The sequence below is a fragment of the Pseudophryne corroboree genome, chromosome 1, assembly GCF_028390025.1.
Source record: "Pseudophryne corroboree isolate aPseCor3 chromosome 1, aPseCor3.hap2, whole genome shotgun sequence".
Classification (NCBI taxonomy): domain Eukaryota; kingdom Metazoa; phylum Chordata; class Amphibia; order Anura; family Myobatrachidae; genus Pseudophryne; species Pseudophryne corroboree.
This window is the reverse complement of record NC_086444.1, coordinates 1,077,473,967-1,077,487,968: the sequence shown is the minus strand read 5'-3', so window position 1 is coordinate 1,077,487,968 and position 14,002 is coordinate 1,077,473,967. Positions and strand designations below refer to the sequence as shown.

The 14,002-nt window shown below is 45.2% G+C and overlaps 1 protein-coding gene across 2 annotated transcripts; it reads left to right on the top strand.

The window, feature by feature from the left end:
* Window positions 1-201: 201 nt before the first annotated feature.
* SHISA3 (shisa family member 3) lies at window positions 202-12,516 on the top strand. 2 transcript variants are annotated; one of them, XM_063921004.1, is made up of 2 exons: window positions 202-923; window positions 11,776-12,516. In XM_063921004.1, the coding sequence occupies exons 1-2, from the start codon at window positions 656-658 to the stop codon at window positions 12,207-12,209; spliced, it is 702 nt and encodes a 233-aa protein (XP_063777074.1). In that variant the 5' UTR covers window positions 202-655; the 3' UTR covers window positions 12,210-12,516. The 2 variants fall into 2 exon arrangements, 1 of the variants encoding a protein (XP_063777074.1); XR_010177544.1 differs by lacking the exon at window positions 202-923 and adding an exon at window positions 5,191-5,309 and having other exon boundaries at window positions 11,776-11,866.
* The last annotated feature ends 1,486 nt before the right edge of the window (window positions 12,517-14,002 follow it).

The window sequence follows — 14,002 nt, the reverse complement described above, 5'->3', positions numbered from 1 at the left end:
TGCCTCTGTGCTGGTGACAATGGAGAGCTGTGAGTGGCAGGGGATCTCCTCTCATTAGCTGCCTTGTGACCCCGGGGGCTGGGGGAGTGACAGGCTGCAAGACATGCACAGAGAGAGACCACCAGAGGCTGCTGCCTGCAGGAGAGAGAGAGAGAGAGAGAGAGAGAGAGAGAGAGAGAGAGAGAGAGAGAGCGAGCAGCAGCCACTGGCAGAGATAAACCCCACAGCTCCAGCCTCCAGGACTCCCAGTCTCAGCTGCTGCAAGGGGAATGCATCCAGGAAAAGTGATGTCCTGAAATTACAGCGCTGGCATTTCCAAGGAACTCAGCAAGTGTCTCCCTGACTTCCCAGCTGCTGCCAGAAGGAACCCCTAGGTCTGTTCTATGGAGGGCAGCAGCAATATGGGTTGGTGGTGCACGGTATGCTGTGTTTGCACAAATCTGAGTTGAGTGAGCTGGAACATGTGACCCGGAGCTGCTCCACTCACCCCCTAAGTGCTTGCCCATCTCATGCATGCCATGTATATATAGGCATACTCCATGGCTGACTTATACCCTTATTATACCCTGTGAGGAGCCCGGAGGAGAAGCCAGCTGCAGGGGCTGCACACAGTGAGGCAGCACCCAGTACACCCAGGTGGAAACCAGTACAGCAAATGATGGGGTTACTGGGATGCTATGTAACCATCGCCTTCTTCACGTGGGGCACTGCCAGGGCGCAGGGAGAGTACTGCCACGGATGGGTGGACGCTGCTGGCAATTACCAGCCGGGATTCCAGTGCCCGGAGGATTTTGACACCGTGGACGCCACTATCTGTTGCGGCTCCTGCTCATTGCGCTACTGCTGCGCTGCGTCTGACGCAAGGCTGGAGCAAGGAGGATGCACCAATGACCGGGAGCTTGAGAGCACCGGCGTCACTGCCCGTGAGTAGCTCTCTCTGGGGTCAGGTCCGAAGGTTACGTGCATTTAGGCATATATAGTTATGCTGAGGGTCAACTGTTGTGGAACTACAAGTCCCAGCTTATCAGTGCTAGTCTCTAACTTCACAACCGCTGCAGAGATAGTGATGGCCTCAGCTTGTTCAGCATTAACATGTTCTTTGCCAGTCCCATGTCTACCTGTATCTGGTGCCCTCTTATGCAGGAGACCAGATGGCAATACAGTGGCACGTGTGAAGGGCATTTCAGAGAGCAAAAGATACAAAAACATGTTACATAAGTCAGGAAGGGTGCAGAAAGGTGTGGATAACTATAGTAACATATATATATATATATATATATATATATATATATATATATATATATATATATATATATATATATATCATCCTTTTACTAGTGTATGTCTGGTATATAGAATATTAGATTGTTTAATTTTACTATTAACAAGTGGAACTAGTGTTCTGAAATCATACTGTGGGAATAGTGATTATAGTCACCAATTGTACAATAGCTAAGTAGATCAGTGTTATTAGTAATCTTTATATTGTCTGGTGTAGGGATATCCTGCAGATCTGTACACAGCACCCACACCAGCAGAGCTTACAATCTAACATTCATACCACTGGCACACACGCCAGTCTTTGTTAACTGTTAACTAAATGATGATTCCATCATGCTATTTTATTTGGAACATTATTACTCTGGACCCAAATGGTATCCAGTGTCCACAGGGGGCCCTGCATCTGAGTGTGCCCAATACAGCTGAACCTGTCAGTGTCTCTTCTACTTCTTTCATTTAATGTATTCATCATGCCTAATGGTTACATATATATATATATATATATATATATATATGTGTGTGTGTGTGTGTGTTGTGGTATGTTAGGTAGATTATACTTAGGTCAACAGTGTCTAGGTCGACCACTATTGGTCGACAGTAAGTAGGTCGACATTATTTCTAGGTCAACAGGGACTCTAGGTCGACATGTACTAGGTCGACATATTAAAAGGTCGACATGAGTTTTTTACTTTTTTGGGTGTCGTTTTCTCCATATAGTGACCGGGAACCCCAATTAGTGCACCGTGTCACCTTGCATGGCTCGCGCTTCGGGCAAGGTGCCTCGCTCGGCACAGGTTACCATTCCCAATTGTAGTCCACATGGATCGTAAAGTATGAAAAAGTTAAAGTTTGAAAAAAAACACCTCATGTCGACCTAGAGTATCTGTCGACCTAGAAACCATGTCGACCTACTTACTGTTGACCAATAGTGGTCGACCTAGACAGTGTCGACCTACTTGCCGTCAACCTAAAGACCGGATCCGCTATATATATATATATATATATATATATATATCCAGCAGCAGCCGGCACTCACATATTATAGTCAGCTTGCTCAGGTGCCGGAATAAATGAAAGATAAGTACCCAAAAGAGAACCGGCACTCAGAGACAACTGTATGCTCAAAACAAGTGTGTAATCCCATAGATCAACGTTTCGGGGCTCGAAACCCCGTCGCTAGGACCAGAATCACCTATTGCTGTTCTGGTCCTGACGACGGGGTTTGGAGCCCTGAAACGTTGACCTATGGCAGTGATTTCCAAACTTTTTTGAATCACGGCGACCTAGAATATCAGAATTTTCACGGCACCCCTACGCCAAACATTTCTTATTGAGAAATTTAGAAAGAAATATTACATTAAGTAGATCGCGTTTATATGTCATCCTTAGGGTCATTTGTGTGGTGAGGGACAAGATTTGCTTCTGTTTGGCCACATATTTTATGACTGACAGCCACCAGCACTGGTTTTGCCTATTATATTGACCATAAATAATTTGAATTGGTACTGGACCACCAACCCAGGGCACCCCTGCAAGTGTCCCGAGGCACCCCAGGGAGCCACGGCGCGCGCGCGCACACACACACACACAACTTCTTTTTGAAAATGAGTGAAAACAATTGTTCCTATTTATTAATAGAAGTCAGACAGATTAGATGAATCGAGAACTAATAAAAACTCACACAAGCAAACAGAAATGCAAGTAAAGATAAATTAGTGCAATGTAATACAAACATCCATATAGTTGTGGATACAGAAAACCGCCCAGTGGGTTTATAATCAGGGGCTGTAAAGTTACTTTGGCAAATGCATCATTCTGTAACATGGATTTCCTTATATAGCTCCCATGCTGGTATGTATGCCAGCAACAGTATATTTTTATATCTTGATCTAAATCCTAAAATCATCTAGAAAAAAAATAATCTTTTCTTTGTGTGCCCTTGGCACAGCTGTAGTTAGTCGTAAATTTCTGTAAAACCACTTCAGTTAGGCAATGCATAGAACCTCTTATACAGCAATGCGTACTGCGCTGACCAAATTACCTAGGGTGAGGCATGTAATACTATACCCAGACCTCCTGCACAATACTTCACAGCAGTAACGTCCCAGCGGAGAGGATTTTATGCCCTGCCTGGAGTGTATTTGGATCCGTACAGTACAGTGCAAAGGGTCACTTTTCTCTGCCACAGAAGTAGCTCTATATTTGATATTACTGGAACGTAAATGTGTATTTTTATGATTTAACTATAGGAAATAGCCACATGTTCTAAATATATTTGTAGCCTGTCTGTCCACAGAGTAAAAGAACAAATAGTAAACAGATTGTACTTAGCGGAAGTCTGTGTTTTCCTAGCAGCAGTGTCCTTAGACATCTGTCCTGGATGCAGCAGTACTCCCAGCAGAAAGGGGACCATCTCTTTCATAAGTAACATCAGGTAGATTCCATTTACTGACTTTACCCACAAAATGTGACTATCTCCTCTGAACTGCAGGATATGCAGCTTACCACAACAACAGTGTATTGAAGACCATAGCCACCAAATCTAGTGTACTGGGACTGATGAAAGATCATATGTGGTTGGTTGCTAGGGGTTACAACAAACCATAGTTTTTATTGCACCAATTTATTGAATAAGCCCCACTAACTGTCAGGTATACTAAGCGCCACGCTTGTGTTTTAATGCAGGATGAAGGGATTGCATCGTCATTGTAGTCTGACATTAAAGGTTCTCAGAGATAGTTGTGTGCAGTTTTCCCTTGTGCGTATGGATGTATATGGAATCGTCTATATGGAATCGTTATAGAATAAAGCACTAGGATGACTTCAGTGACATAATTAATTTGGAAAAGGTTAAATTGGCTTTGCACACCTTACAGAATCCGGTGTGATAAGTTTATATTTTTGCACCTGGAACTACTCCTCAATTTATCACCAGTGCATTCATATTAGAAATTCTTCATATACATTATGGTGAATATGGACAAATAGGTGAGAAGTAAGCTTAGTTGGTGCAGAGGTGCAAATGTAAGAAACTGGTAAAAATGTGTATTTAATAGAAGAACAAAAAAATTTGTTCCCCCAAAATCAGTGGTGCACAATAAAAAACAAAACGAAAACTTGCTGATGTCTGATACAGTATGGTAGGCATGTTGTATTTATAATCGGTGCACCATCCGAGCTGTCCGTCAAACAGTCTCTGGTTCCAGCAGATTCTTCAAAACGTTTGATTTGGTTTCTGAATGCTGCGTCTCACTTGTGGAAACAAATATTTCAGGTTGTGCTTTCCACAGAGGATGCCTAATCCAAGGTAAATTGTCTGATCTAATGGCAGCTGTCATGGCAACTAGTATTATATCATTATAAACAGTATCATGTGACCTAATGAGGCTGAAGTCCAGGAGTGACCTGGATCAGCCTCTCCCTCTATCTGTCTATCTATAGAAATCTATTTATCTATGTATATAACTGCACCCAATACCGCAGTCAGATACAAAATACATATATAAGAATTGCACTACATATAAATGTATATAAGGCTCTAAGCTTCCCCAGACCATCCCCCATCACTGTAAGGCCTACAGAACTAGGGAGGCCAATCCCGGGATCGGGATCGGCGGGATCCCGGGATTTGGGCCCAAAAATGCCGGGATTTGAATCCCGGGATTGGAGCCTCCAATCCCGTGATTCAAGGGATTACAGTGCGCATGTGCGGGAGGGTTGGAAGCGGCGCGGGAGGGCGGGTGGGTGTAAGTAATAACACTTACTATCAGGCGGCCGCGGCAGCCATGGACACGCTGAACGCAGCGGCAATTCAAATGAAGCGCCGGCCGCCAGCCAATCAGAGCTGGCGGACCGGCAGCCAATCAGGGAAGCTGCCGCAGCAGCGGCAGCCAATCAGGAGCGACTGCTGCGGCAGCTTCCCTGATTGGCTGCCGGTCCGCCAGCTCTGATTCGCTGGCGGCCGGCGCTTCATTTGAAATGCCGCCGCGTTCAGTGTGTCCATGGCGGCCGCGGCCGCCCGCCTAATAGTAAGTGTTATTACGTACACCCACCCTCCCTCCCTCCCGCGCCGCTACCAACCCTCCCGCACCACTACCTACACCCACCCTCCCGCACCACTACCTACCCCCATAGGTGTGCGCAGACACTGACAGGCGGGTGCCGCTCCGGACTCCCCCCCCCCCCCCCTCCACGGCACGACATTATAGTGTTCTATCACCTCCCCTGTCCTGGATATAGACTGCTTACCCAGGCCGCCCAGGTGAGCAGTCTATATCCAGGACAGGGGAGGTGAGAGAACACTATAATGCCGTGGAGGGGGGGGGGGGGGGGGGAGTCCGGAGCGGCACCCGCCTGTCAGTGTCTGCGCACGCCTATGCCTACTGCCTCACTACCTCCCGCACCGCTACCTACCCCCTCCCTACCTCCCGCACCGCTACCTACACCCTCCCTCCAGCGCTGCTCCCTACATCTTTCACTGGTCCCTACTGCAATCCCGGGATTGACCGTTTTTCAATCCCGAATCCCGGGATTGAAAAAACGGCCGGGATTGGCCTCCCTATACAGAACATGATTAATTCATTCAAACAAGCCAGGCTGCCACAATAACAGAATCACTCCACAATCCCACAAAAGTGATGGTAGCCCTCGAACATTTGCCAGCCCAACTCCAGCTATGATCCTATCACATTCACACAGGGCCTAATTCGACCTGGTTGCACGCAGGCTATTTTTTGCACTGCTGCGACCAGGTAATCGCCTCCTACAGGGGAGGGGGTAAGCGCTTTGCAGGGGTGCGATCGGCTGTGCAGTGAGTTTGTGCAGTTTCTGCACAGCCTAGGACTTACTCAGCCGCTGCGATGATCCGGACAGGTGGTGACGTCAGGAATCCTCCGGCACGACTGTTTTTCTGGACATTCCCAGAAAACGGTGAGTTACGGCCCACGAACGCCTTTTGCCTGTCATTCTTCTTGCGATCGCTGGTGCGATCGCTTTCTTCATTAGATTCGTTGCTGCCCAGCGACGGCAGTTGCCGGCGGCCAATGCGCCTGTGCATTGCGGGTCACACGCATGCGCAGTTCAGACCCGATTGCACGGCTGCGAAAAAAACTTGTGCAAACAGACTTGTGCAAACAGGTGCGCAACAAGTGTGTTCAGTTACAATGAGTTTAGGGTTCCTGGGTCTTATAACTGCATTATACCATGAGTAAGGTATGCACATTAGGAATCACTGTGCTTAAAAAAACTATTAATTACTATATAGCACAATGTAGAATAACATTGTTTCTTTTTTTTATGGCAATTCATCAGTTCTGGCCTATAGTGAAAATTCAACTGCTAGGCAGAGGTTTGCTCATCCTAACAGGCAGCCCAGTGCTGTCAATGAGGAGTTCTGGTAATACTCGGAAACAGTGGTTCCCAAACTCCGTCCTCAAGACATCCGAACAGTTCAGGTTTTAAGGATATCCATGCTTAAACACAGGTGTATGCCATCTGTTCACAAGCATAGATATCCTTAATACCTGGAATGTATTAACCTAGAAATAGGCCTGGAAAGCAGTGTCAATCTTTGCAGATGATACTATACTGTGTAGGGTAATTAATTCGGAAATAGATGTGGAGTCTCTGCAGAATGATTTAGCTAAACTTGAAGTCTGGGTGTCTAAATGGGGAATGAGGTTCAATATAGAAAAATGCAAGGTTATGCATTTCGGGACTAAAAACAAACTTGCATCCTACATATTAAATGGGGAAAGTCTAGGGGTAACAGTTTTGGAAAAAGATTTGGGGGTACTCATTGATAATAGGCTTAATAACCATACACAATGTCAAAGCGCAGTAAAGAAGGCAAGTAAGGTGCTAGCGTGCATAAAACGGGGGAATTGAGACAACGGATGAGAATGTAATTCTGCCTTTGTACAAATCATTGGTACGCCCGCACCTGGAATATTGTGTTCAGTTTTGGGCACCACTGTATAAAAAAAGATATCAGGGAACTTGAAAGGGTTCAAAGGTGAGCTACTAAATTGATTAAAGGGCTAGAGGGACTGGAGGAAAGGCTTACTAGGTTGAATATGTATACACTGGAAAAGAGGCATCTAAGAGGAGACATTATTAATATCTTCAAATATGTAAAGTGACATCACAAAGAGTTATCAGAGGAATTATTTATTAAAAGAACTCTGCATAGGACACGAGGTCACTCGCTGAGGCTGGAGGAGAGAAAATTCCGTACGCAACGGAGGAAAGGGTTCTTCACTGTTAGGGCAATAAGGATTTGGAATTCCCTGCCAGTGAATGTGGTAAAGGCGGACTCTGTAAATGCATTTAAAAATGGATTGGATACATTTCCGATTGAAAAAGATATCCAAGGTTATAACATTTAAAATATTGACATTGATAATACGGGTGTAACATGTTTGATAGGTGTTAACTAGTCTTAAAACATTACTTCAGCAGGTACAGTAAAATCAACTCAACTTAATACAGGTTGAACACGATGGTCATTTTGCCTCTATTCAACCTCAATTACTATGTAACTATGTTAGGATGACACACCACTTGATAAATAGCATGATATGGGAGCATGGTACAATGTGAATATAAAGGGACTGTGGTAGACATTAGTTATTTTATGGGGAATCCCTCTTCTTAAAAAGGAGGAAGCTGTGATCTTTCTCTGACAAAAAAAGCCAGAGAAGAGGTTATCACGGCTTGATAAATATTATCATGTAATGCATTCCCAGTGTCCATGCCTGTATAATAAAGATCACAATGTATCCGACACCTTTCTATGAAGGAAAAATGCCCTTCGTACATCCTTTATAATGGCATGTGTTGGTAACCCTACCCATAAGTCATCACATACCTTTCTCAGAATCTGAAAAAAATGACACCTCTATTAAGAAGGTGACATCCGCTGGTATGCTGGCTTGCTCCAGAAAGTAATGTAAAGCATTTACGGAGGCAAATTCAATTATACGCAATGGCCGCAAAGTGCCTCCAGGACAATTGCGTGAAGGGACTCTGCAACCTCATTACTCATTTTCCCCATAGAGGTGCACAGGAAATTTAGTGAAGATTTTGTGTTCTGTTTGCCCCATACAATACTAAGCAGACCCTCTATAGACTATGTTCCTAGACTCCAGACTGGAGCATATTACAACTATTTATCAATAATTTTAATGCAAATTATGGGGTATATTCAATTACAATTAAGATCGGATCCATTCCGACATGCATTTGTCGGAATGGATCCGACAAGGGCTATTCAAAGCCCATCTCAATTCGACTTTAAAAAAGTCGAATTGAGATGGGGGGGCAGCGTCCACCTGGCTCCAGCAAGCGGGACCTCACTTGCTGGAACCGGGTGGACGCTGCCGTGAGCGGCGGCTATGACACATCCTCTTGCAGCGCTGTGCTGTAGCGCTGCTGACCCCTCTCTCCGCACTGCTCTCCCCCGTCTGCCCGCGGCTCTCCCCCCTCTCCTCCTTTCAGGTCCCCCATCTCAGTTTCGACTTTTTTTTTAAGTGGAAATGAGATAGTCGGAAACGGGCCAAAACCTGTCGGATTTGGCCCCGTTTCCCGCAGAAGTACGCAAATCAGAAGCTTCCCCGACTTGTCGAATACAAATGCTCTGGACTGAGTAGGTCGGAACCCCTTCCAACCTGAAAAAGTTGAAAACTGCTGTCTTTTCGACAAAACGCCAGTTTCTACCCTAATTGAATATACCCCTATGTGTTTCTTTGCCACAATCCATAGCAAGCATGTAGAAAATGAGATCTGGTGCAAGGTACAAAGATAAAACCAGATGTCTGGTTACTATGGGTTACTGCAACATGGAAGTTTGCCCTATATTTGTAAATGCACCCAAATGTAAAGTTTCCGACACATGATACAATCCTGCTTTCCAAGTATCAGTATCATATATGTACAGTAAGAGGCCATATTGGGTGAGACACTTGGTACAATCAGACACCTTTGCTCCTATTAGTGCTATTGGAAGATGACCCATTAGTCTAGCTACCTAACTGAGAACACTATCAGACCACAGAAGTAGTGAGATAAGTGGAAGGTGATAACGCACCAGCCAACCAGCTCCTGACATTTTTCAAACCCAGCCTGTGACATGACATTAGGAAGTGATTGGCTGGTGCATTATCACCTTCCACTTATAACTTCTTTATCACTTCTCCAGGCTTAATACATCTGCCCCTATTCATTTATTTTTTGCTTAAATGTTGCCTACGTTACTTTACTGTAGCCACTGTTGTGTATTTAGATGCTTGGCAGTGTATAAAATACCGTCAGATAGCTGAATGTACTGTCATTTATATATTTTATGCTAGTGGTGGCTCTCTATCATTACTTGATTCATCTAAGAGTTCTCTAAGAGTTGCATACATATTTGTGAACCCATATTTCATATACAGTGTTATAGCTCCATATGTATGTGCAGATAAATGGGGTAAATATGTGTGAATGCTGCAGATGAGTTACACAGAAGAGTATTTGATTCTTGTGTGGGTCAGCGAGATTTCCCAGCATGTTTTATATGTTTCCCCTCCTGCCTCTGTTGGAGTGTGTTGATGTTGGAACACAGTATTGCCTCATTATTTATGGTGTGAAAGTATTCGCTTCCTGCTCTCAGGCTCAGGTAGCTTAGCAGCCTGCATTGAGTGGATGGGACATTTGAGCCAGGCACCGACAGGGTACTGGCTGTTGAGAGCTAAGAAAACCTACAACTTGCTCAACAGATACACGTTTATGTGCTGGATGGTAAAAGGAAGCTGGATGCCTGTAATGCAGCATGTACGCATCACACTGACACACAAACTGTATAATGTACTTATGCATAAAAGACTAAATAAATATGCAGTATATTATTTATACAGTTCTCTACATTCACATCCACCCACTAATAGCACACACCTGCCTCCAGGCACTGAGAAACTTAGTCATAGGGGTCAATCCAATTAGCCGCACTTTATGGCAGCCCAAGAAATGAGCTAAAAAAATGAATTCCGTCTGGGAGCGGGGTTCAAGATGTGGCACAACTGCCGATGCTTTAACGCTGTGGGAATTGCAACTAACACCCTTCATGTCTAATAGGATTGGCCATATGTTGGCATTGTTGAAAGGTTAACATTGAACCTATTGGTTTGTGCAGAATGTTGATGTGTCCACAATGACGAAATCTGAAATGTCAACATTCTGCATGGACTGGGGAGTTAGGGTTAGGATACTGGAGGGGAGATTTAGGGTTAGGATAATGGAAGGGAGAGTTAGAGTTAGGATACTGGAGGGGAGAGTTAGGTTTAGGATACTGGAAGGGAGAGTTAGGTTTAGGATACTGGAAGGGAGAGTTAGGGTTAGGATACTGGAGGGGAGAGTTAGGGTTAGGATACTGGAGGGGAGAGTTAGGGTTAGGATACTGGAGGGGAGAGTTAGGGTTAGGATACTGGAGGGGAGAGTTAGGGTTAGGATACTGGAAGGGAGAGTTAGGATACTGGAAGGGAGAGTTAGGGTTAGGATACTGGGAGAGTTAGGGTTAGGATACTGGAAGGGAGAGCTAGGGTTAGGATATTGGAGGGGAGAGCTAGGGTTAGGATATTGGAGGGGAGAGTTAGGGTTAGGATACTGGAGGGGAGAGTTAGAGTTAGGATACTGGAGGGGAGAGTTAGGGATAGGATACTGTAGGGGAGAGTTAGGGATAGGATACTGTAGGGGAGAGTTAGGGATAGGATACTGTAGGGGAGTTAGAATTAGGATAATGGAGGGGAGAGTTAGGGTTAGGATACTGGAGGGGAGAGTTAGAGTTAGGATACTGTAGGGGAGAGTTAGGGTTAGGATACTGTAGGGGAGAGTTAGAATCCTGGAGGGAAGAGTTAGGGTTAGGATACTGTAGGGGAGAGTTAGGGCTAGGATACTGTAGGGGAGAGTTAGGATACTGGAGGGAAGAGTTAGGATACTGGAGGGGAGAGTTAGGGATAGGATACTGGAGGGGAGAGTTAGGGATAGGATACTGTAGGGGAGTTAGAATTAGGATAATGGAGGGGAGAGTTAGGGTTAGGATACTGGAGGGGAGAGTTAGGGTTAGGATACTGTAGGGGAGAGTTAGGGTTAGGATACTGTAGGGGAGAGTTAGAATCCTGGAGGGAAGAGTTAGGGTTAGGATACTGGAGGGGAGAGTTAGGGCTAGGATACTGTAGGGGAGAGTTAGGATACTGGAGAGGAAAGTTAGGGTTAGGATACTGTAGGGGAGAGTTAGGGTTAGAATACTGGAGGGAGGAGTTAGGGTTAGGATACTGGAGGGAAGAGTTAGGATACTGGAGGGAAAAGTTAGGGTTAGGATACTGGAGGGAAGAGTTAGGGTACTGTGGGGGAGAGTTAGGGTTAGGATACTGGAGGGGAGAGTTAGGGTTAGACTATTTAGACAAGGCTGAGAAAAGATCACACATGACACATACTAACGTTTTATATCTTATTTTTCAGAACCTGTGTATGTTCCATTCCTCGTTGTTGGGTCCATATTTGTCGCCTTTATCATCGTTGGCTCTCTGGTAGCCGTCTACTGTTGCACATGTCTGAGGCCGAAACAGACATCTCAACAGCCAATGAGGTTCACATTGCGCAGTTATCCTCCAGAAACTCTCCCTATTATCTTGACCAGTACTAACCTTCGAACTCCATCAAGACAGTCCAGCACTGCCACCAGCTCCACATCAACAGGGAGTTCAGTACGCAGACTCTCCTCCTCCAGAGCAGACCCCGGTTGTCTTGTGACCTCACCTCCACCTCCTTACTCTTCAGCACACGCCATCCATCTGAACCCATCCTCTGCATTCTTGGTCTCCACACAGTACTTCTCATATCCACTCCAACCAGATGGAAACTCAAATAAGGGCTGTACTGACTTCCGACAATAGGAGCCTGGATGACTTTCCTCTTTGTCAAATAAATTGCTGTGGACTCCAGCATGGATAATGTGTATGTAAAGACTTGAGACAGAAAGAAACATCCAGAGCCGCCTTTTACATAACATTGTAAAGCACTTTGGAAAGGACAAGCAGTTCTGTGCAATATGTATTTAGCAGAGATGACAATAATGTGTGATAGATGATTGACATATAGACATTAATGTTGGTGCTGGTGATTAGCTGCTGCTGCGGATACACTGGCCAGCAGTCATGCTTCTGTGACAAAAAAAATAAACGCACTACAAGTACTATATCACGTTTGCTTATAATGATATCATTTGTAAATATGTTTCAAATTACATAGAATATATAATACTATTGCCATTTTAATTAGGTGGAAATGGCGGATATAAAAATGACCATAAGAGTTAGTGGATATCACATACTATTTTTACTTAATGTGTAATTCAATTGTAATCTTCACTCTGCACCTATCATGTGTCACCCTATGAAGGCAGAAGAGTCCTGCTAATGATACACCATGAAATACTCGCTACTACTTGCCATAATACAGCTGGTTAAAGATTTCTATTGTTCCCTGTGACTCCTGGTGGAAATTAAAGGGGTCATTCAGACCTGATCGCTAGGGTGCGTTTTTTGCAGCCCTGCGATCAGATAGTCGCCGCCTACAGGGGGATGGGAAATGGTCTGTGCAGGTGTGTGATCGCATTTGTAGCAGAGATGCACAAACATCAATTTGTGCAGTCTCTGCTCAGCCCAGGATTTACTCAGCCGCTGCGATGGATGGCTGGTGATCGGGGCAGGAGCTGACGTCAGACACTCTCTCTCCAGACGCCCGAGTTTCTCCGGACACTCCTTTAAAACTGTCAGTTGCCACCCACAATCGGCCTCTTCCTGTCAATCAACTTGCGATCGCCTGTGCAATCGCTTTTTCGCAAAAATGCACAGCAGTGATCAGGTCTGAATTACCCCCTAAGTGATTTACAACCAGCATTTTTAATTTGCATTGTACCGAACAATGTGTACATACTGTAGCCTTGGTTTATAAAATTACGTTACTATTCTATACTAATTAGTAAATATTTAGTTTTAAATGTATAATAATAGTATATATTTTTAATATATTATATTTATTATCATTAATGTATAAGGTGTACAGAAAACAGCAATGCATAGTTTGGTATTAAATCGGGATCCGGTTAGGATCCTGGTGCACGGATCCCGGCAGTGGGAATAGACGCCAGAATCCCCACACTGATTGGAATGCCAACACCGGGATCCCGACACGGAGTGCAATGCCGGAGCTGTGATCCTAGTGAGGGACTGCCAGCACTGCACAGAGGTAAGCCAAGGGGCGAGGAGTTAGGTTTAGGCTGCAGGTTGGGGATGGTTAGGCACCACCATGGAGGGATAGGGTTAGGCTGCGGGGCGGGGGGTGTTATGGTTAGGTACCACCGGGGAAAGTTAGGGTCAGGCTGTGGCTAAGGAGGGTTGGGAATTAGGTTTAGCATAGTTACCTTCTAGGTATCGGGATCTTGCTGCATCTTGACTGCCGGCATCCCAAGCATCGGGATCCCAATACCATCCCATTAAATCAAGATGCGGTTAATATACCAGCTGACGATCCCGATGCCGTAATCCCTATAGACAGGGTAATGCCAGCGGTCGGAATTCTGACCACGGCCAGTATTCCCACTCGGGTGGTGGGTCCACGCCACTACCCAAGTGGGAATGTAACCTGTGGCGAGCTAATCCCGCCACCGGGCCAGAAGCGACACGTG

Bases quoted from the DNA above. Each gene is read 5' to 3' on its own strand.
- SHISA3 (XM_063921004.1), top strand. From the start codon at position 656: ATGATGGGGTTACTGGGATGCTATGTAACCATCGCCTTCTTCACGTGG. The intron at 924-11,775 runs GTGAGTAGCTCT...CTTATTTTTCAG, and splicing joins GAGCACCGGCGTCACTGCCC to AACCTGTGTATGTTCCATTC.